The sequence below is a fragment of the Electrona antarctica genome (assembly GCF_951216825.1).
Source record: "Electrona antarctica genome assembly, chromosome: 5".
NCBI lineage: Eukaryota > Metazoa > Chordata > Actinopteri > Myctophiformes > Myctophidae > Electrona > Electrona antarctica.
Genome location: NC_136810.1, coordinates 19,761,947 through 19,782,420, shown reverse-complemented (window position 1 = coordinate 19,782,420; position 20,474 = coordinate 19,761,947). Strand labels below are relative to the sequence as shown.

Sequence of the window (20,474 nt, the reverse complement as noted above, 5' to 3'; positions counted from 1 at the left end):
ATTCACCCATTTACACACATTACGGCACCCACACACCCATTCAGCCATGCACACACATTCACCCACCCACCCATCCACATACACATTCACCCATTTCACCCATGCACACACATTCACCCACCCACATACACATTCACCCATCCACACATTCACCCACCCACACACATTCACCATTTCACGATGGTAATGTCTCAATGTAGATCGGCTAGTTGAACTATTTTTAAATGTTTTTCAAAATAGTAAAACATGGCAAATAAGTTTAGGGATAAGGGTGGCGCAAGATGGAGCCCTATGACTAAACTAAAATTGAAATGTGCATGCCAAAAACAACAACATGGGTACTATGTACTGTATGTGTGCATGCGTGCGTGCACTCACAGTGGTATGTTGTAGGAGACTCTCTGGGCCTTGATGAAGTCTTTGGCTTGGTGCTGTGCGATGACGTGCCAGGTGACGCCGTTGGTGACGCTGTACTGCAGTAGCACGGCGCGGTCCACCGTGTCCGCGCGCTCCAGCGCTATGTTGCAGCTGTCCGTCTGCGACGTGCTGCCGATCTGCAGCACGAACATGATCTTGCTGCGCACGTGCACACACACAATTTACAATTTACAATTTAGGCATTTAGCAGATGCTCGTAATCCAGAGCGATTTACATAAGCAATAACCAAAAGCATGGCATACATCACATACATAAAAAGTAGTTATCAAGAAACATGCGTAAGCTAAGAACGTAACAGTGGAATATCTATATAATGAAACTATACATATAAACTATACATACTATACTATACATATACAGTATACTATAATGTGCTATGACTACAAAAAAATGCAATTCTAGTGCTGTCTACGTAACATGCTATAAGTCTGTATAAAATGCTATCTAATCACACGCACGCACGCACGCACGCACGCACGCACCGCACGCACGCACGCACGCACGCACGCACGCACGCACGCACGCACGCACGCACGCACGCACGCACGCACGCACGCACGCACGCACGCACGCACGCACGCACACACACACACACACACACACACACACACACACACACACACACACACACACACACACACACACACACACACACACACACACACACACACACACACACACACACACACACAGAGACAGGTTTGTATCTAATCTTGTGTGGACATCGATATTTTAGTTTGAACCCTCTGGGTAACTCTTCTCAGCCACACCCCTAGTCCAACCCCCAGAATTTATTTAATGTGCAGTCTGGCCATTAAGCCACAGGGTGGTGTATGTGTATGTATACAGTATGTATGTATTGTATATATTTACCTAGCTCTGATCAGGTCCAGAGGCTTGGTGAGGGCCTGTCTCATCTTGCATCCTTATATATGTATATATATGTATGTATATATTTACCTAGCTCTGATCAGGTCCAGAGGCTTGGTGAGGGCCTGTCTCATCTTGCATCCTTATATATGTATATATATGTATGTATATATTTACCTAGCTCTGATCAGGTCCAGAGGCTTGGTGAGGGCCTGTATGTGTATGTATATGTATGTATATATTTACCTAGCTCTGATCAGGTCCAGAGGCTTGGTGAGGGCCTGTCTCATCTTGCATCCGTTGAAGTACAGCGAGTCTCCGTGGGCGTGGGGAGACAGCTGGCCACACCCACTGCCGACGCCCCCTCCCTGGATGAGCTGCCAGCTGTCCTGCGACACGCCCCCCGACTCAAAGTTGTCCTTGATGGAGCTGGCAAGGTCACTGGAGGTCAACGAGCAGTCCTCCCCTATAACACACACACACACGCACACGCACACACACACACACACACACACACACATTGTACTGTTCAATGTAGTGTAGTAGTTCTCAACCTTTTCAGCATCAGGGCCCACTTGAAAATCTTGAAACCGTTCGCGGCCCACCCATCTGACCGCCAACAGCCCAAAGGTGTGCATTTTCAGAGCATGTGTTTTTTTTTAAACATTTTTATCCCACGATTTTGCAACCCATTTTCACCCAGTGTCAATTATCTAATGTGACCGTGGGCTCTACACACCGTCTGCCAACCTGGGGAGAGCAACGTACTGACAATGCTTCCTTCAATGCATGAGCGTCCAAGCTGCTTCTTTTCACCTGACCCTTATTTTCAGAGCATGTTAATCTTAACACTCAATCGATTGATTCGTAGGGACTCGGGAGGGATTATTTAAGACTGGTTCCTGCGGCTCCGGATCCCAACCATACAGGTGAAGGAGTTGTGAGAGCTGACAGGGGAGGACGGAGGAGGGGGAGGACGGAGGAGGGGGAGGCCAGCTGGAGAATGGGAGCAGTTGTGTCGAAAAGAGAGATGAGCCAGAAGGCAAAGCTCTCTGTCTACCGAGCAATCTATGTTCCTACTCTCACCTAAAGGTGGCCTTACACTAGCCGATAATCGGGCATTTTTTGACGCTCGGGGGGTGCCCGACTCAATCGATCTGCTCGGGGCCGCTCAAAGCGCGATCGGGATCGGCCCGATCAACATCAAGAATGTTTGATATTTGCTCTGCCCCGCTCCGATTATCCTGTAGTGTGTGGTGCTATCAGATTTCAGATTGAAAAAAATCGGCTAGTGTAAGGCCACCTTAATAGTCATGACGTGTGGGTCATGACCGAAAGAATATGATTGTGGATACAAGTAGCCAAAATGAGTTTTCTCAGACGGTTGGCTGGCATCTCCCTTAGAGATAGGATGAGAAGTTCAGTCACCCAGGTATAGTAGGAGCAGAGCCACTGCTTGGAAAGGAGCCGGCTAAGATGGTTCAGGCATCTAGTACGGATACTAGCCCCTGAGCTTCTCCCTATAGGGAGGTCATCGCTGCATGCATGTTCCCACCAAGGGGCCAGTGAGGCACTCCAACGTTGAAGCACTGGGCCCTAGTGGTAAGAGGAGGGACTACAGGCGGACCCGTGGAGTCATGACCGGGAAACCCCGTGCAGCTGGGCTTTAACATTGAGCGCTCGGTTGCACTTCCGCATTTGACCACCAAAATTTGGTGGTCTCTATCCTTTTTATACTCTATGGTTCCCACTGGGAGGAGACTCCCAAGGACAAGATGGGAGGATTATATCTCCACACTGGCCATGGGAACGCCTCGGGATCCCCCAGGAAGAAGTGGAAGTCTCTGGAGCTCTCTGCTGGAACCGTTGTCCCAGCAATCCGACTCGGTTGAAGATGGATTCAAGGTGTGTAGCAGAGATGTGTATTTTAAGCCATTTAGGCCTGACGTCGAAATAAAAAAAAATGTCTTCTAAATTCTGACAGTTTTCTGAAATACCTCATGTTGCTGTATAAGTGGTGCTCAATATTTCATGTCAAGGACCCCAAAAATTATATGTAATTGGCCGCCGACCCCCATCTGAAAATATGTTGTTCGAGGAACCGCCCAGAAGCAAAGATTTGAGTTAAAAACGTTCGTTCTGAAAAAATATATATTCCAAATTTGTGCCACATTTTCATGATTTTTCAAAAATAGCAGACCTACAAGCTCGTAGCGCAGCACTCGGTGGCGCGCTATGAACTTGTAGATCTGCTATTTTTCAACAGCTAAAGTATAACATAATGCTAGAAACACCAAAAGGGGTTCCCGCCCAGAATGGATTAATGTATAAGTTGTTTATTACCGTGGTGTCCCTCGTCACAGATGCAGACCACGCCTCCGGTACAGTATCCATGTCCGCTGCAGAGTCCAGGACACGCCTCTCCGATGTAAACGTGATCCACAGCCCAGCTTACACGCTCCCCTGCACCGTCAGCCTGCAGCCAGCGGAACTGGGTGGCGCTGTGGTGCACAAAAAGACAAAACGTGAGTCCACGCATGCTGTGTTGTTTTGGAACACAGTTAAAAATACAAATCTACAGAAACATAATCCTAATCGGCCCGGGCCGGCCTAGCGGTCCGGGCACCTAGGCTCCTAATGCCGGTTCGTTCCCGACAAACTTTGCTGTATGTCACGCCCCGTCTCTCTCCCCTCGTTTCCTGTCTGTCTCCACTTTCCACTATCAATAAAGTCAAAAAGCCCAAATAATATATTTAAAAAACGATTTAGAACGGTGGTTTAGAACAGTGGTTCTCAAAAACATCAGATATACAAGCTCACAATTGTGAGCTTGCATGACATCTGCAATATTTTGTACATATTTGAAAAGGTTGGAGCAGCTCGGGGGTTGCAGTACCCTGAGGACACGTGGTCGGGCAGCGGCACGGTGACGCGCGTCCAGGTGGACACGTTGACAGGACTGTAGATGGACGCCTCGTGGAACTGGAAGGGAGAACAGCCCACGTTGTTCACACTGGACGGAAGACACTCCGACTGGACCAGCTGCCACACGTCTGACCTGAAGACAGAAAGAAACATGAGGAAACATGGACGTGTTTAGGACGGAAGACACTCCGACTGGACCAGCTTCCACACGTCTGACCTGAAGACAGAAAGAAACATGAGGAAACATGGACGTGTTTAGGACGGAAGACACTCCGACTGGACCAGCTGCCACACGTCTGACCTGAAGACAGGAAGTAACATGGACGGGTTTAGCTCCACAATGCACTGATTACGATATGAGAACAGAAAAATAAACTATTTATTTACACCAGGGTGTCCCAAAATGTAATGTATCGTATAGCTGCAATCTGGGATTTATTTTAATGAGTCATCACAGAAAGAGGAGAGGAGAGGAGGGGAGGGGAGGGGAGGGGAGGGGAGAGGAGAGGAGAGGAGAGGAGAGGAGAGGAGAGGAGAGGAGAGGAGAGGAGAGGAGAGGAGAGGAGAGGAGAGGAGGGGAGGGGAGGGGAGGGGAGGGGAAGAGGGGAGGAGAGGAGAGGAGAGGAGAGGAGAGGAGAGGAGAGGAGAGGAGAGGAGAGGAGAGGAGAGGAGGGGAGGGGAGGGGAGGGGAGGGGAGGGGAGGGGAAGAGGGGAGGAGAGGAGAGGAGAGGAGAGGAGAGGAGAGGAGAGGAGAGGAGAGGAGAGGAGAGGAGAGGAGAGGACATAAGACTCACCGGGCATCCTTCCTGTATTGCAGTTGGACAGAATGGTGATCTTCACATAGATCTGCTTCACAGCCGACAACGATCTACAAGACAGTAATAGACGTTATCTATTGAGGGTATGCGCGTGACATCATCATCATACCCGGAAGTTATGCAGGAATGCCTACTGAGTGGCAAAAAACTACTTTCTGGCCTTGACAACCCATACATCCAAACAGAAAAGTGCTATTTGATTGCATGAAATTACTTTAAACAACAATAAATTCACTTTGTCACTCACTTTGCCACTCGATTTGCCACTCGATCTGCCATTCACTTTATGCATGCGCATACCCTCTATTACTGATGGTCATACTGTAAGTTCAAGCAACTTAGACATAATTCTATTCTATTCTATTCTTGTTGACCCTTTTTAAAAGCTTCTCCAGGAAACACAGATTGTCAGATTATCTGCAGCCTGCATCATCACAAAAGGCATTTTCAGCTTCACATTCAAACAGAAATGTTATTAAAAAAAAAAAACTGATGTTATTTTGATATTGGTTCTACTCCATTTTTAAGGATGGAGTGGAAACAAGCCCCCTCGATCGTTTTGTGTTCTCCTTTTAGCATAACCTTGGACTGTACTGATAATAACGTATTCAATCCATCAGGCCGATATTAATGAGAGAATCATGTTGCTTCGCTATACCTTGAACTGCAGGATGTATCCGGGCTGTACGATGAGCTCTCGCGTGGCCAGTATGTTGTGAGTCCGGTCCTGGTTTTTGTTGGGCCAGTACAGATGGAAGGAGGGGTTTCCACAGAACCCGGCGGTCCGCACCGCGTTGGGATAGAAACTCCAACTCTCCTCATGGGACACGCCCTCTGGTGGTGGTGACGAGAGACACGTACAGGAACCAACACAGTTTATTTTCATATTTGCATTTGTCAGTTCTTTATACCCAGCGGTCTTCCCACCGGCACAACCTCTGGCTGGACAATTATTGTCCGGCATTTGTGAGAGCGATTTAGCCTACAGTTAAAATATGTTATTGGTTACAGATCTATCTTGTTAAGTAATCTATAACTACTAAGCTGGAGTCTGAAGAGGTGAGTCGTCAGGTTGCGGCCGACAATGCGGAGCTTCTGCTTTACCCCAGGTGTTTTATAGGGAAGACTCTGACAGCATCTCTGTGTTAGCTTCTGCTTTACCCCAGGACGGTGTTTTATAGGGAAGACTCTGACAGCATCCCTGTGGAGCTTCTGCTTTACCCCAGGACGGTGTTTTATAGGGAAGACTCTGACAGCATCCCTGCAGAGCTTCTGCTTTACCCCAGGACGGTGTTTTATAGGGAAGACTCTGACAGCATCCCTGTGGAGCTTCTGCTTTACCCCATGTGTTTTATAGGGAAGACTCTGACAGCATCCCTGTGGAGCTTCTGCTTTACCCCAGGTGTTTTATAGGGAAGACTCTGACAGCATCTCTGTGTTAGCTTCTGCTTTACCCCAGGACGGTGTTTTATAGGGAAGACTCTGACAGCATCCCTGCAGAGCTTCTGCTTTACCCCAGGTGTTTTATAGGGAAGACTCTGACAGCATCCCTGTGGAGCTTCTGCTTTACCCCAGGACGGTGTTTTATAGGGAAGACTCTGACAGCATCCCTGTGGAGCTTCTACTTTACCCCATGTGTTTTATAGGGAAGACTCTGACAGCATCCCTGTGGAGCTTCTGCTTTACCCCAGGACGGTGTTTTATAGGGAAGACTCTGACAGCATCCCTGCAGAGCTTCTGCTTTACCCCAGGACGGTGTTTTATAGGGAAGACTCTGACAGCATCCCTGTGGAGCTTCTGCTTTACCCCAGGTGTTTTATATGGAAGACTCTGACAGCATCCCTGTGGAGCTTCTGCTTTACCCCAGGACGGTGTTTTATAGGGAAGACTCTGACAGCATCCCTGCAGAGCTTCTGCTTTACCCCAGGACGGTGTTTTATAGGGAAGACTCTGACAGCATCCCTGCAGAGCTTCTGCTTTACCCCAGGACGGTGTTTTATAGGGAAGACTCTGACAGCATCCCTGTGTTAGCTTCTGCTTTACCCCAGGTGTTTTATAGGGAAGACTCTGACAGCATCCCTGTGGAGCTTCTGCTTTACCCCAGGACGGTGTTTTATAGGGAAGACTCTGACAGCATCCCTGTGTTAGCTGATCAGAGTGAGTGGGAGGGGTCATACAGTTGAAAGTATGAGGGTGCTGTGCCTCTTTGGTTGCTTTGTAGGCCAACACCAGTGTTTTGTACTCTGTGCGGGCAACCAATGGAGGGAGAAGCAGAGAAGGGGGACCAATCATGCTGCTGCATTCTGGATCATTTGGAGGGGCTTACAGTAGTCACGTTTTGGTATGAACGAGGTCTGGACAAGAAGCTGAGCTGACTCCTGGGTGAAGGGAAGGGTCTGATCCTTCACATATTAGAGTGTAAATCTACAGGAGTGGGTGACCACTAGATATAGGATACTTGGATTATGCTGTGAGGGTTGAAGGAGACTCCATTTTTGAGGTTTTTGATTTCATTCCGTAAATCAGTGATATTGAACACCCTTGTGTTGTTTCGAAAATATTGAACCAATGGAAAGTAGTAAAAAAACGCATTGGACAAAACCTCTTAACTTCATTGGACCCTCAAACTGTCTGCTAAAGCAGCTAACTCCACCACCTCTCTCCTTCTCATGCAACTAATTGACAATATCTAAAGTCACAACACCAAATTTGATGAGGCAGTATTGCATTGTTTAAAAAAATATACGGTTTTATACGTATATTTTTCATTTCCTGAAAAAATATGGAAGTGCTGAATGAATTAATTAATTCAAGTGTTCCTTTAATTCATAATGAATGTGAAAGTGAGACAAGAGGGTTTACCGTCATCAAAGGTGTCGATCAGGGTGGAGGGGTTGATGTCGGAGCCTCCCACCAGGATGTTGTCGATGGCCCACTGCGCCCTCTCCTGGCTGGGGGTGGCCAGGCCGGACGAGACGGTGAAGGGCTGCCACCAGCGCAGCCTAGTGGTGTTGCTGAGAGAGCCCTCTGGAAGGACGATGTAGTCCCTACGCACCGACACGTACTTTAAATAGTCCATCTCATGGAGGAGAGACCATGACACTCCTGTGAGAGAGAGAGAGAGAGAGAGAGAGAGAGAGAGAGAGAGAGAGAGAGAGAGAGAGTTGAATTACATTTAATTGAATTGAGATAGAGGGAGGAGAAGAGAGTGAATGAGGCAGAAAAAACAGTGTGCAATTTAACAATAATGATGAGGAGGAGGAGGAGGAAGAATGTGTATGTATAGATGTGTGATGTCATCACCTCCGTCAGTGGAATAGTCCAATAGGACGCCTTCTTTACGACACGTTGGCCTATGACACGACGTCATGTTGTCTTCACTTCCTATCCTGGCCCAGTACTCCACAAACCTACACACGCACGCACACACCCACACACGCATGCACACAAACACAAACACAAACACGGTTGACAACAAGACACAGATGTGGAGAGAATGAAAACACTGTGTGAAGGTCTGTGGTCTGGAAATAAGTCAAAATAATAACAATAAAGCTCTTGAATCCACATACTGTACAACAAAGGTTATAGGCTCTGTAAAACATCAATTATACAAATGTATGTATTTCTACATACTTGGCTCCTCTGAGGTCCAGGTCGACAGTGACAGCTTGCCGTCCATCGGCTCCATCAAAGTACATGGCGCTTCCTTCCACCAGAACGCCACAGTCTGTACAGGGACGGCCCCCTTCTAGCACCGCCCACTGCGAGGCTCCGCCCCCTGACGGAGACCCCTCCCAGTCAAAACGCTCCTTCAGAGACGCCTGTGAGGAGAACGCATGATGAGACTGTAGACAAATTCACCAACAACCCCAAACCTCTGCTCACTCGCAGGGCTGGACTGGCCATAGGATGTACCGGGCATATTCCCGGTGGGCCGTGACCGTAGGGGGCCGCCATGATATATTAAAAAAAAGGGAAAAAAAGAAAAACAGGCAGGCAGGCCAATAGGTGGCAGGCCACCAGGAAAGGTCCATGCATGCTGCCATTCTGCCAGTGTCATCATGATAATTTCACTGTACCTGTATCAGTGAGTGACAAATAAACCCTCTTCTATCTTGAATCCTTTTGCCAGCATCATTCTTGTGAGAGCAACAAAGGGTTGTATAGTTGTCTGTTGGTTTGTATCATTTATGTTGTTCTGTAAAAGTCATGGTATTAGGGCTTGTTTGTTTGTGTGTGCTGGTCTGGGCCAAATTCGCGCGAAAATGACCGGTCCGAATTTTTGTCCCAGTCCAGCCCTGCTCACTCGCTCACTCTGCATCCAAAATGGTCATTTGCTTTTGTGTGAGACGAGACCGAGGAGAGAGACTGAGCTCCCCAAACCGCTTGGAGCAGGACGTGCCCTTTTACCCGTCTGTAGTAGTGTTGACTGACTATCTGTTTTGTCGTTACTGGACCGGACCGTGTCCTCGCGGGCCGTGGGATGGAAACCACCACGATTACATTACTGGACCGGACCGTGTCCTCGCGGGCTGTGGGCCGTGTCGCCGACTTCAAAGAATGATTGATTGATTGACTGAATACTTTATTGGCATGACATGTAAAACACTTGATCCAAAAGGATATCACCGAAAAAGTGAAGTGAAAGAAGTCCTTGCGGTCTTGTTTCCAATCAGAATCAGAATAAGCATCAAAATGTTTTAGAGCTGACAAAAGTTTGATCTGCTCATATCCTGATAATGTAAACAACTAAACATCACTGAAGAGCGTGCATGCGTGTGTTGAGAGTGAAAGTGTCCAAATGAATCAAGCTGTACGAGATACTGAAGTGTATCATTTACATCATCGAATTAGCAGCGATCAAAGCTACTGAAGCAACACATTGAATTATGGGATGATCTTTATTCAAACAGGCGGGACTAAGTGTGGAACTTAGAGTTTGGGAATTGTGGCTGATCTCCTCTCCTCTCCTCTCCTCTCCTCCCCTCCCCTCTCCTCTCCTCTCCTCTCCTCTCCTCTCCTCTCCTCTCCTCTCCTCTCCATCATAGCATAGCATCTGTACCTTCAGTGTAGTGCTAGCGTAGCAGTTGTGTCCGGTGAATCCGGGGTCACACAGACACCTCCCCTCCAGACAGTCTCCATGACCTCCACAGTGGGCGTCACAGGCAGGGCCCATGTACAGGTTCTCCACCCCCCACTGGATGTCCGAGTGTTCCTGGAAGAACCGGAACCGGACCGCCCTGATCCATCCAAATGCGCACGCACACACACATGCACACGCACGCACACACACACACGCGCACACACACACACACACACACACACACACACACACACACACACACACACACACACACACACACACACACACACACACACACACACACACACACACACACACACACACACACACACACACTTTTGATTCATTGAATAATTAGGGTAGAGTCGCATTTTTTTTAAATATTTGTAGGCTATATTTGTGTTCTCTGCGTCATCAAGGCCTGCCAACATACATTTTAAGGCCTGCCAACATACATTTTAAGGCCTGCCAACATACATTTTAAGGCCTGCCAACATACATTTTAGTCGACTAAATCAACTGTAGATTTAGTCGACTGAAATCTTAGTCAACTAAAACATTTCAGATTACTATAATATGACTAAAAGTAAATGGAATTTAATTCAAAAGACTATGTCTAAAACTAGATCATAATTTGCTGTCAAACTTACGAGGCCTGCCGGGAACATAGGAATTTTAACACGTAGAATCTTGTGGCCTGCCACAAACGGAAAAGCCGTTTTAACAGCGATGTATTCATTAATGCATGTTTTAATACGATCGTATCGAAATCTACCGTCCGTTAGCTTTGTTATGCTTCTGACACAATGGGTGCGGCCATTTTGAAAATGCGCGCGCATCCACTCACATTGCCGGCTCTGTTTTCAGACGGCTTTATCTCACAGAAGCGACATTGCAGAGGACGCTTTGTCCCAGACAAGCGTTTTCAACGGCCTGTAGCAGGCGCTGTGATACTCGCGGTCCACTTTTTCCACCACCGACCGAGAGAACGAGCACCAGCTTCGTCAACACACACGGAATGGTTTCATAGTAAAATGCGATACGGATATTTGGCTCTTCAAAGTAAGTGTCACGCGTGATTAAACCATGGCAATACGCAATCGAGGGATTAATTAATGGCGGCAGGAATTGTGTTAACATTGTCTGCAGGCCTGGAGTTTGGTCATTTTAGGGGCAAGGCCTTTGGTGGTGTCCATTTCTGGAGCGCACAAAGGCCAAATGCCAGGGCCGGAAAGCCATCAAATAAAACACCATTTTAGTTCATTGAAAGAATGCATTGAATTTAAGGGGTTATGGATGATTTTAAATGTAATATTTACATTTAAAATATATAAAACTAGAAAAAGTGCCCTTCTGGGCAAAGGTCTCCACCAGGAGGATAGGACTGTGTGAGATGTTTGGCAAAATGTTTAGGAGTAATATAAACATGTTTGCCTTTGATGGCAATTGGATGATTTGAGGCATTTTGTTCCAAAAATGTGTTTTGCAAAAATCAACCTGTTGGTGGCGCTATAACAGGCCAATGTGAAAAGGGTGGGATATATTCCTCAGCCTAGTAAGAAAATGTGTGAAAGATTTCACGTAAATTGCATGCTGCGTTCATGATTTGAGGCTTTTGTTCAAAACGGGGCAATCTTGCAAACTGTGAAAGCCAATTATAGCCAATTAGGATGGAATATGAAATATCGGACAGATCCGACTTGAGCACATGACCATAGAGATACTGTAACGATTTGTGAGATTTTTTGACAGAATCTGGAGGAGTAATATAAAAAAATGTGTTTTACAAAAGTCGGCCTCCTGGTGGCGCTATAAAAGGCAGATGCGGAAAATGCAGGTCAAAGGTTTGTCCTTGGCCTCTAGGGAGTGTGCATGCCACGTTTCACGCAGATCGGTGCAGTTTTAGGTAAAACATGTGAAAAGCTGCCTCATGGTGGCGCTATAACAGGCCGTTCTGGAAAATGTGGGGCAGAGGTTCATCGTTGGCATCCAGGGAGTGTGTGTGCAAAGTTTGGCATCGACCGGGTTAACGGTGCCGGAGATTAGCTGGTAACAGACGGACGGAAGGACGGACGGACGGACACACACACACACGGACGGAGTGCAAAACATACTCTCTCCCCATGCCTTCGGCCTGGTGGAGACAAAAAAGTTATGGTACACACACTGACAATGCTTCCCATTAGGTGGTAATACGGAAACATCATTTTCACCTCTGTAGCTATAGCTATTAGATAGTGTGTTTACTGTGTTGTTTACTGTGTTGTTTACTGTGTTGTTGATTACGTTGTGTGGTATTGCGTTAACATACTTGTTGGCCAGGCTGTCGGGCAGAGGGTAGACGGCTCTCTTCCAGGTCTCGGCAGGGAAGAAGACAGACGGCTGGGAGACGGCCCCTCCACAACGGGGGTCCGCCGGGAGACACTGGGGGACCAGGTACTTCCACGTCACCCCGAAATCCACAGAGTACTGGACGTGGACCTGGCGCTCTGCTGGTCGCTCTGGAGTACTGCACCCTACTGCTATCTGTACACACACACACACACACACACACACACACACACACACACACACACACACACACACACACACACACACACACACACACAATATACATGATGATTCACTCATAGACATAAACGTAGGCGCCCTTTCCGGCTCTGAGGCACGTGTCACAATTGAAGGCACAATTTTCCCGAGATTCCTTGCAAAGCATTTGCCTTCAATGAGCAGCTTCCGCGTGCGTAACATAAATCCCGGAAAAGACGCGCTGTGATTGGCCAGTAGTCACTTGAGTGACAGCGAGAAACATGGAGGAGTCGCATGAGTGACGTCACTTGGGCAGCGACGCAGTGTGCCTTCAGCAAATGCTTTCAGCACTTCTAAATAAGAAAGCTGCGGAGAACTGTGTTCACTCTTTAATGTTTTCTGTAATCTAATCCCCCCTGGCTCTGATGTTCTATTGTTGTATTAATAACTTTGTTGTTTGTGTTTGTTTGTCTTGTTTTGTATTGTAATGTATTGTCATGACTGTTATAAAGACAGCCTTCAGAACTGCACTTCCGCTTGACTTCCTGCCTTCATTGGCATACACGTCGCTCCAATGAACTGCAAAGGCCAGTGAGGCATCTATTTTTTTATAATATCTATGGATTCACTGAGGACTGGACATTGACATGTCCTGATGCACTGCAGCACACTCTGCTGGTCACTCTGGAGTACTGCACGCTACTGAGACACTGACTTAAGGGTCTGCCCAGAACCGAGAACTGTCAAAAATACAGACTTGTACCAGGGGCACGGGATGATGTCATCTTGTAGTCGTATTAATAGATGATATAATTTTGGTAGTTGTTTATTAATAACATATATTCACCTTGAACTGCATCACCCAGCCTCTGTCGGGGATGATGTCATGAGTGACGGCATAGACCTCCCGCCCGTCGTCGCTCCCACAGACCATCACTCCATCTGGAGAACTACAAAACCTCTGGATAACGCAGTCCTCTGAGAACAGCCAATGGGCACTCACTGCACAGACAGACAGACAGACAGACAGACAGACAGACAGACAGACAGACAGACAGACAGACAGACAGACAGACAGACAGACAGACAGACAGACAGAGTTAAAAAATGTATGTAAAAATTACATACATGTTGTAAATATAACCAGTAAGACTCCATCTGGCATTAGAAAATGTTTCAGATGTCAAACATTTCTGAGATGATGGATGATGAAGGTCATGGAAGGAGAACCTTCTGAAAGCTTCATGGGTAAAGATAATAAACTTCAAAATCTAAAAAAATAGGTCAAAATGACCTCTCAATCATGCTAGTGCTAAAGGGCGAGGTCTGTGCATCCGCCTGGGTGACGGCAGACTGCTGGGCGAGCGCTGGCGCTTTGGCATGGGGGGGTCAGATCAACATATGGAATGAATTCTGTACTGGCCATATGGAGCGTGTCTTGAGTGTACAGGGTTTGATGAGGTCAGATCAACATATGGAATGTCAGAACAGGTCAGCTCCATATATGGAGATCTAAGGGTGGCAGCGGGGGCAGTGTCTGGAGTGTACAGGGTTCGATGAGGGCCGGGCCTTAATTTTGTGACTGACGGACTGACGGGAAATGCAAGTTTTTATAGTAAATGTGACCTATGCCAACAGAGTGTTACACAAAAGTTGTGAAACTATCAGATCCACAAGATGCATTGCTGAGCTTGTAGATGTGCTATTATCAGTATTTTACCTTTAAAAATAATTATTAAAAGGAATGTTTGTTTTTTTTCCACCCAGGTTTCCACCCAGGCACACTTGACTTATAATAGGCCTATACGCTTATTGACAAACCCAGCGGCCAATCACACGGTACCTATGAGCGTTTCCTCTGGCTCGCTGTCCGGCCCTCTGCCGGAGGCGGTGCCATCGGCCGGCGTCCTCTCGTGGTTGGGCAAGGCCACGCCCCCAAACGTGTCAGAGATGTGAGCGCGCACATCGGAGCCGGAGACGAGCACGTTGTCCAGCGCCCAGTCGCTGTGGTCGGCGCCGTCGTGCTGCGGCTGCCACCAGCGCACGCGCACTCCCTCCTGGCGAGCAGCAGGGGGCAGCAAAACATTCACAAACCTGACAACATGAACATATAGAGTTAGGATCAATAATGCGGCAAGCATTTCCCTCTTGTGCATTTTTTGTCGTCATTTGTTGGTTTCTACTGAGTGAAGACCCACCCTAGCTCCCCCCACCCACTGCCCTTCCACCCGTTCATCTTCCCATTTCATTCGAGGACCGGACAATGGTGGATCTGAATTCACTGAAAGAGTGGCTTGAAAACAGCTCTGTATAGAAACCAATGGGTCACATCACGGCTCCCCTGCCTGAACCCCCCCAAGCTCCCTGTCTGTCTGTCTGTCTGTCTGTCTGTCTGTCTGTCTGTCTGTCTGTCTGTCTGTCTGTCTGTCTGTCTGTCTGTCTGTCTGTCTGTCTGTACATACATCATACAGTAATATATCTGTCTATAAGCTTTACTTATTTCTTTATTGTTTCTGTATTCTGCATGTGGCTGCTGCTGCTGTCAATGGCACCTGAATTCCCCCTGTGGGACCAATACAAGTATATATCTGTCTATAGTCTCTATCTAGCATATATGCGGTTATTACCCAGGTTTGGTGTACAGATCGTAGAAGATCTCGGTCAGCAGGATCCAGTGGATTCCTCCGTTCAGACTGTACTCCAGCAGAACTCCTTGGTTACGGTTGCTAGGGGCGACCATGCATCCGTACATGAAGTAGAACTGGACGAACTCAGCGCTGGTCAAGTTTAAATCCACTGTGACCAGCTGTCTACTGCAACTCTAGTGGACAGCACACACACACACACACACACACACACACACACACACACACACACACACACACACACACACACACACACACACACACACACACACACACACAGTGGTTAGACTGGTCAGGTCCCTTTGCCAGGTATTAATTTGTTATTCTAACTTAACCGGTTCCAGCTAAAAACCGGAAGTGAATATAGAAACATGCAAGGGGGGGGTGGGGGTTGGGGGGGGGGGGGATAAATATTTGTACATTTAAAAAAATGTGTACATTGGTGACTATAACTATAATCTACCTGATCTTGAGGCCTACAAAATCAGGGGATTTTGTAGGTACTAGTCAACTAGTACCAACAAGGTTGACTAGTGGATTTACTAATCGACTATAGTCGACTAGTTGCTTAATGCCCTAGGTGTGAGTGAGGCCTTACCCCACTGAAGTGCAGCGCTGCCCCGGAGGCCACGGCTCCACACACACTGCTCAGCTTCCCCCCGGTCAGCAGGTTCCAGTGAGAGAGAGACGGCGCGCGGCTGAAACTGTCCTTCAGCTGTGAGGGCAGAGGAGACACCGCCTCGTCGCAGTACTCCCCTCCCCACTCTGGGTCACACCTATGAGAGAAAGACAGGATAAAACATCATCGTTATGCATTAGCTATTGAAAAATAGCAGATCTACAAGTCAAAATACATTTTGGTCGACTAAATCAACTGTAGAGTTAGTCGACTAAAACAAGACTATTCAAGAGACTATGACTAAAACTAAAATCAAAATGTGCTGCCAAAAACAACACTGGTGTACTGCAGTATACGTACACACAGGAGCTCTGTTGACAGCGTCCGTGTCCAGAGCACATGTCTGGACATCCGTCTCCCACGTACAGGTTGTCCAGAGCCCACGTCTGCTGCTTGTCAAACGGTGCCTGTTGGAACCACCGGAACCTGGTGGCTGGAGACCTGCGCATGCACGCACGCACGCACGACATGATACGCAACGTCACGCACGCACGCAACGCCACGCCACGCACGCACGCACGCACACACACACGCACGCACGCACGCACACACGCACGCACGCACGCACACACGCACACACGCACGCACGCACACAGACAGACACACAGACACACACATTAGTAATAATATTTGTGTCCATATAACGACAAACTGTAATAATTCAGTCAGCCAATATGGCAGTTACAATCTGTGTATCTAAAGGTCAATACAGGCTCCTTCTGGTGAAACAAAATAAAGAAATCATGCACGCTTCAGACTGGCTTTCTGAATTGGTTTAGACAGTCAAGACATCTGGGGGTTCACAGCATATTCATTTTATTACGCCCTTTTCTCCCCAATTGTGTCACAGCTGTTGTATCCTATACTGACTCACCTGCCAGTAAGTCAACACTCCCTGCTGACAGGTGCTGTCACCCAGCCCGTAGGACAGTGACAAATATCACCCTTGCTTCGTATGTTGCTCATATATTAGACTGGAACTCACCTATGCTTTTTACGGCATAGGCATACTAGTTTCTATGTCTATGCCTGGCATAGGCATAGAAACTAGGCACAGCTGCGTGCGTAGGCCTACTGTACCTTGCGTATGACGGGATGGGCAGGGTGACACGCCCCCACTTGTTGTACGTGTCGCTCAGCAGCACCCTCTGCAGGGTGTAGGAGGAACAGTCTGGACTGGTGGGCAGACAGTCTCTGACCAGAGGAAGCCACGTTAGACCCAGATCCAATGAATACTCCAGTTCTATCGCTGAAATATAGGAGGCCATGTTAGACCCAGATCCAATGAATACTCCACTCCAGTTCTATAGCTGAAATATAGGAGGCCATGTTAGACCCAGATCCAATGAATACTCCACTCCAGTTCTATAGCTGAAATATAGGAGGCCATGTTAGACCCAGATCCAATGAATACTCCACTCCAGTTCTATAGCTGAAATATAGGAGGCCATGTTAGACCCAGATCCAATGAATACTCCAGTTCTATAGCTGAAATATAGGAGGCCATGTTAGACCCAGATCCAATGAATACTCCAGTTCTATAGCTGAAATATAGGAGGCCATGTTAGACCAAGTTCTATAGCTGAAATAATAGCACATCCATGGGCAGATTGTGGCGAATATTCTATGATTTTTCAATGGTTAGTGGAAAAACTCTCTGGATTCTTGCAACAGCAGCATAGATGATGTTTTAACTTTGGCGGGTTTAAGAGGAATACAGTAATTACAGTAACTGATAGTAATTACAAGCAGTGTTGATTTCGTCGACTAAAATGTTCGTCGACTACCTTTTTCCACTGACAAACTAAATGGAAACTAAATGAAAACTAACCTATGATGACTAAAACTGAGACTGAAATGTTAGGAAGGGACTAGTGGACAAGAGATCCAGTAGAAGTCATTTTACACTTGGTTGCTTGATGAAAATAGCAGATCTACAAGCTCACAACGTGCCGCAGTGCGAGGCGTTGTGAGCTTGTGAGCATGTGAGCTCACAAGCTTGTGAGCTTGTAGATCTGCTATTTTCAGCAAATGTAAAAACAGTCATTACGACGGCATCAATGCCCACCAAAATACATTTTAGTCGACTAAATCACCTGTGGATTTAGTCGACTTAAATCTTATGACATTTAGTCGACTAAAACTAGACTAACACGAAGACATTCCAGGTGACTAAAATGTGTCTAAAACTAAATGAAAACTATTCAAGAGACTAAAACTAAAATCTAAATGTGCTGCCCAAAACAACACTGATATTTACAAGTCATTGGTATGACTCACAGTAACAGGAGTTGGTGACGGAGCAGGAAGCGGAGAAGTCAAACTGGATGAAGGCGTCGGCTCCCAGGGAGATGTCGGTGGTGACGGCGTAGCGCGTGTTGGACTTCTCGATGAAGGCGAAGGCGGGGCCGTCTGAGCCGCACACGGGCATGCGCGTGCCCCCGGGGTGCAGCAGCCACGAGCGGCCGTCTATGGACGAGAAGTCGTCCTCCAGAGGACCCCACCCGCTGGCGCTGCCACCCACCACCACCTGTCACATATAGGACAATATGTGACCAAATTTGACAAATGTGCCATTGGATTTTTTTGAATTTTCGTTTCACTTCAAATTGACATATTGGTTGTTCAGTTTGACCCACCTGTTTTGGAGATATGGCTTATAGAGTAATGTCTTGCAGAAAACAGCGAGTTGAGAAAACAGGCTTGAAAGGTTCACTTCTGTGGACTCTTAACATTACACCTATAGCTACATGTTTAAGCATTTATTTCATATTTACATGTCGATTTCAGCTCTGACAATTATTTCAGACATGCTCTAGTATGTGAAGAGTCTGCCTCATTAACTATTTTTTTTTTTTTAAAGAAAAAAAAAGTGTTTCTCTTCTGGTGAAAAGCTGGAATTTGCGCGAGGGCAGGCTCTCAGTCAAATCTGGTCACACATGTTATTATTTATAGTACACTGGTTTTCAACCTTTTTCAGCCTTTTTCTTTTCTCTCGCCATTTGAGTCATGGAACACCATTTGAAGAGATTTATAGCCTCTCAGACGCAAAACTTTTAGAATACTTTGCTGTTGCTTCATGAGATTTTGGGCCACAATTCCATGCTGTATTGATGTCGGTACCATAGGAGAGACAACAGGCCAACTAGAGGGCAGCAGGCGTCCATAAAATTGGACCCGGTCCGAAACGGGACCGGTAATATCTGAACCGAACCGCTACGGATCTGAGAAACATTCTAATTGGCCGCACCCGCCCCGGAAACGGCCCTGAAAGCATTGGATCCGGTCTGAAACGGAGCCGACATTCTTACCAGAGGTGTTGACAATCACAACAAAACTGTCCCACATTTTTCCTCCGAGGTGGAAAGCCTGGTGACGCGAGGTTAGTGTGTCCTACCTGGTCGATGACCATGGGGCTGTATAGAAGTGTCCTACCCAGTGTTGTTTTCGTCGACTAAAACTAAGACGAAAAATGTTCGTCGACTACCTTTTTCACTGAGGAAAACTAAATGGAAACTAAATGAAAACTAAGCCATGATGACAAAAACTGAGACAATTGACAATTTCGTCAACAAATAAAAACTAGACTAAAATGTTAGGAAGGGACTAGTGGACAAGAGATCCAGTATAAATCATTTTACACCTGGTTGCATGCTGAAAATAAAACATTCCAGGTGACTAAAATGTGATTAAAACTAAATGAAGTTTTTATTCCAAAGACTAAACTAAATGACTAAACTAAAATAGAAATTTGCTGCCAAAAACAACACTGGTCCTACCTGGTCGATGACCCAGGGGCTGTAGAAGTGTCCGTTCTCGGACGGCTGCCACCAGCGCAGGCGGGTGGCGGGGGTCCGCGCGCGCAGCGGGATCTCCAGGGCCACCAGGCGAGCCTGGTTGCTGCTGTTACTGAACAGGAAGTCCTGCATGAGGACCCAGGAAAGACCCCCGTCCACCGAGAACTGCAGCAGCACGGGCTGAGAGCGAGGGTCCGGGGCCGCTTTACCACACCCCAACCTCAGGAAGAACTGGACGAACCTGTTCACACGCACACACACACACACACACACACACACACACACACACACGCACGCACGCACACACACACACACACACACACACACACACACACATTGGTTTGTATACTACAGTATATCATGGCTGACAATATGATATACGATACATGGACGATATTGGATCATTATGGCAATACGATTTGATTCAATTCAACGATTTAAAATCGATGCAGTAACTATTTTGCAAAGAAGTTAAATCTGTGTGAAACGTGTGGATAGTGTAGGTTTTAAAGGGAAAATGTATGAATATGGATATAAATAAGTAAACAGTGATTCTCTGGCAATTACAGACATTATATGTTTTTAACACATAAAGACAAACCCATAGCTTGACAAGAACACAGCCCTAGTATGGATGCAGACTCTGCATATGGAAGCCTGGGCCATGTACAGTATACATAACCATA

General features: G+C 47.0%; 2 protein-coding genes across 2 annotated transcripts in view; both read right to left on the bottom strand.

The window, feature by feature from the left end:
- The window catches only part of LOC306923424 (tripartite motif-containing protein 14), a 493,176-nt gene that overhangs the window by 250,008 nt on the left and 222,694 nt on the right, over positions 1 to 20,474 (bottom strand). The gene's annotated exons all lie outside the window — the stretch shown is intronic.
- Positions 1 to 20,474, bottom strand: part of reln (reelin) — a gene marked incomplete at its 5' end in the record, with an annotated part of 168,034 nt that overhangs the window by 7,895 nt on the left and 139,665 nt on the right. Inside the window, 19 exons of the mRNA XM_079501359.1 lie at positions 379 to 576; positions 1,556 to 1,775; positions 3,653 to 3,810; positions 4,206 to 4,367; positions 5,029 to 5,102; positions 5,711 to 5,886; positions 7,915 to 8,157; positions 8,356 to 8,462; positions 8,689 to 8,876; positions 10,118 to 10,295; positions 12,450 to 12,664; positions 13,515 to 13,669; positions 14,511 to 14,761; positions 15,295 to 15,488; positions 15,911 to 16,088; positions 16,292 to 16,432; positions 17,072 to 17,240; positions 18,272 to 18,521; positions 19,771 to 20,029. Of these exons, the coding sequence (XP_079357485.1) occupies positions 379 to 576; positions 1,556 to 1,775; positions 3,653 to 3,810; positions 4,206 to 4,367; positions 5,029 to 5,102; positions 5,711 to 5,886; positions 7,915 to 8,157; positions 8,356 to 8,462; positions 8,689 to 8,876; positions 10,118 to 10,295; positions 12,450 to 12,664; positions 13,515 to 13,669; positions 14,511 to 14,761; positions 15,295 to 15,488; positions 15,911 to 16,088; positions 16,292 to 16,432; positions 17,072 to 17,240; positions 18,272 to 18,521; positions 19,771 to 20,029 (3,516 nt within the window). The remainder of the gene's footprint in view (positions 1 to 378; positions 577 to 1,555; positions 1,776 to 3,652; positions 3,811 to 4,205; positions 4,368 to 5,028; positions 5,103 to 5,710; positions 5,887 to 7,914; positions 8,158 to 8,355; positions 8,463 to 8,688; positions 8,877 to 10,117; positions 10,296 to 12,449; positions 12,665 to 13,514; positions 13,670 to 14,510; positions 14,762 to 15,294; positions 15,489 to 15,910; positions 16,089 to 16,291; positions 16,433 to 17,071; positions 17,241 to 18,271; positions 18,522 to 19,770; positions 20,030 to 20,474) is intronic.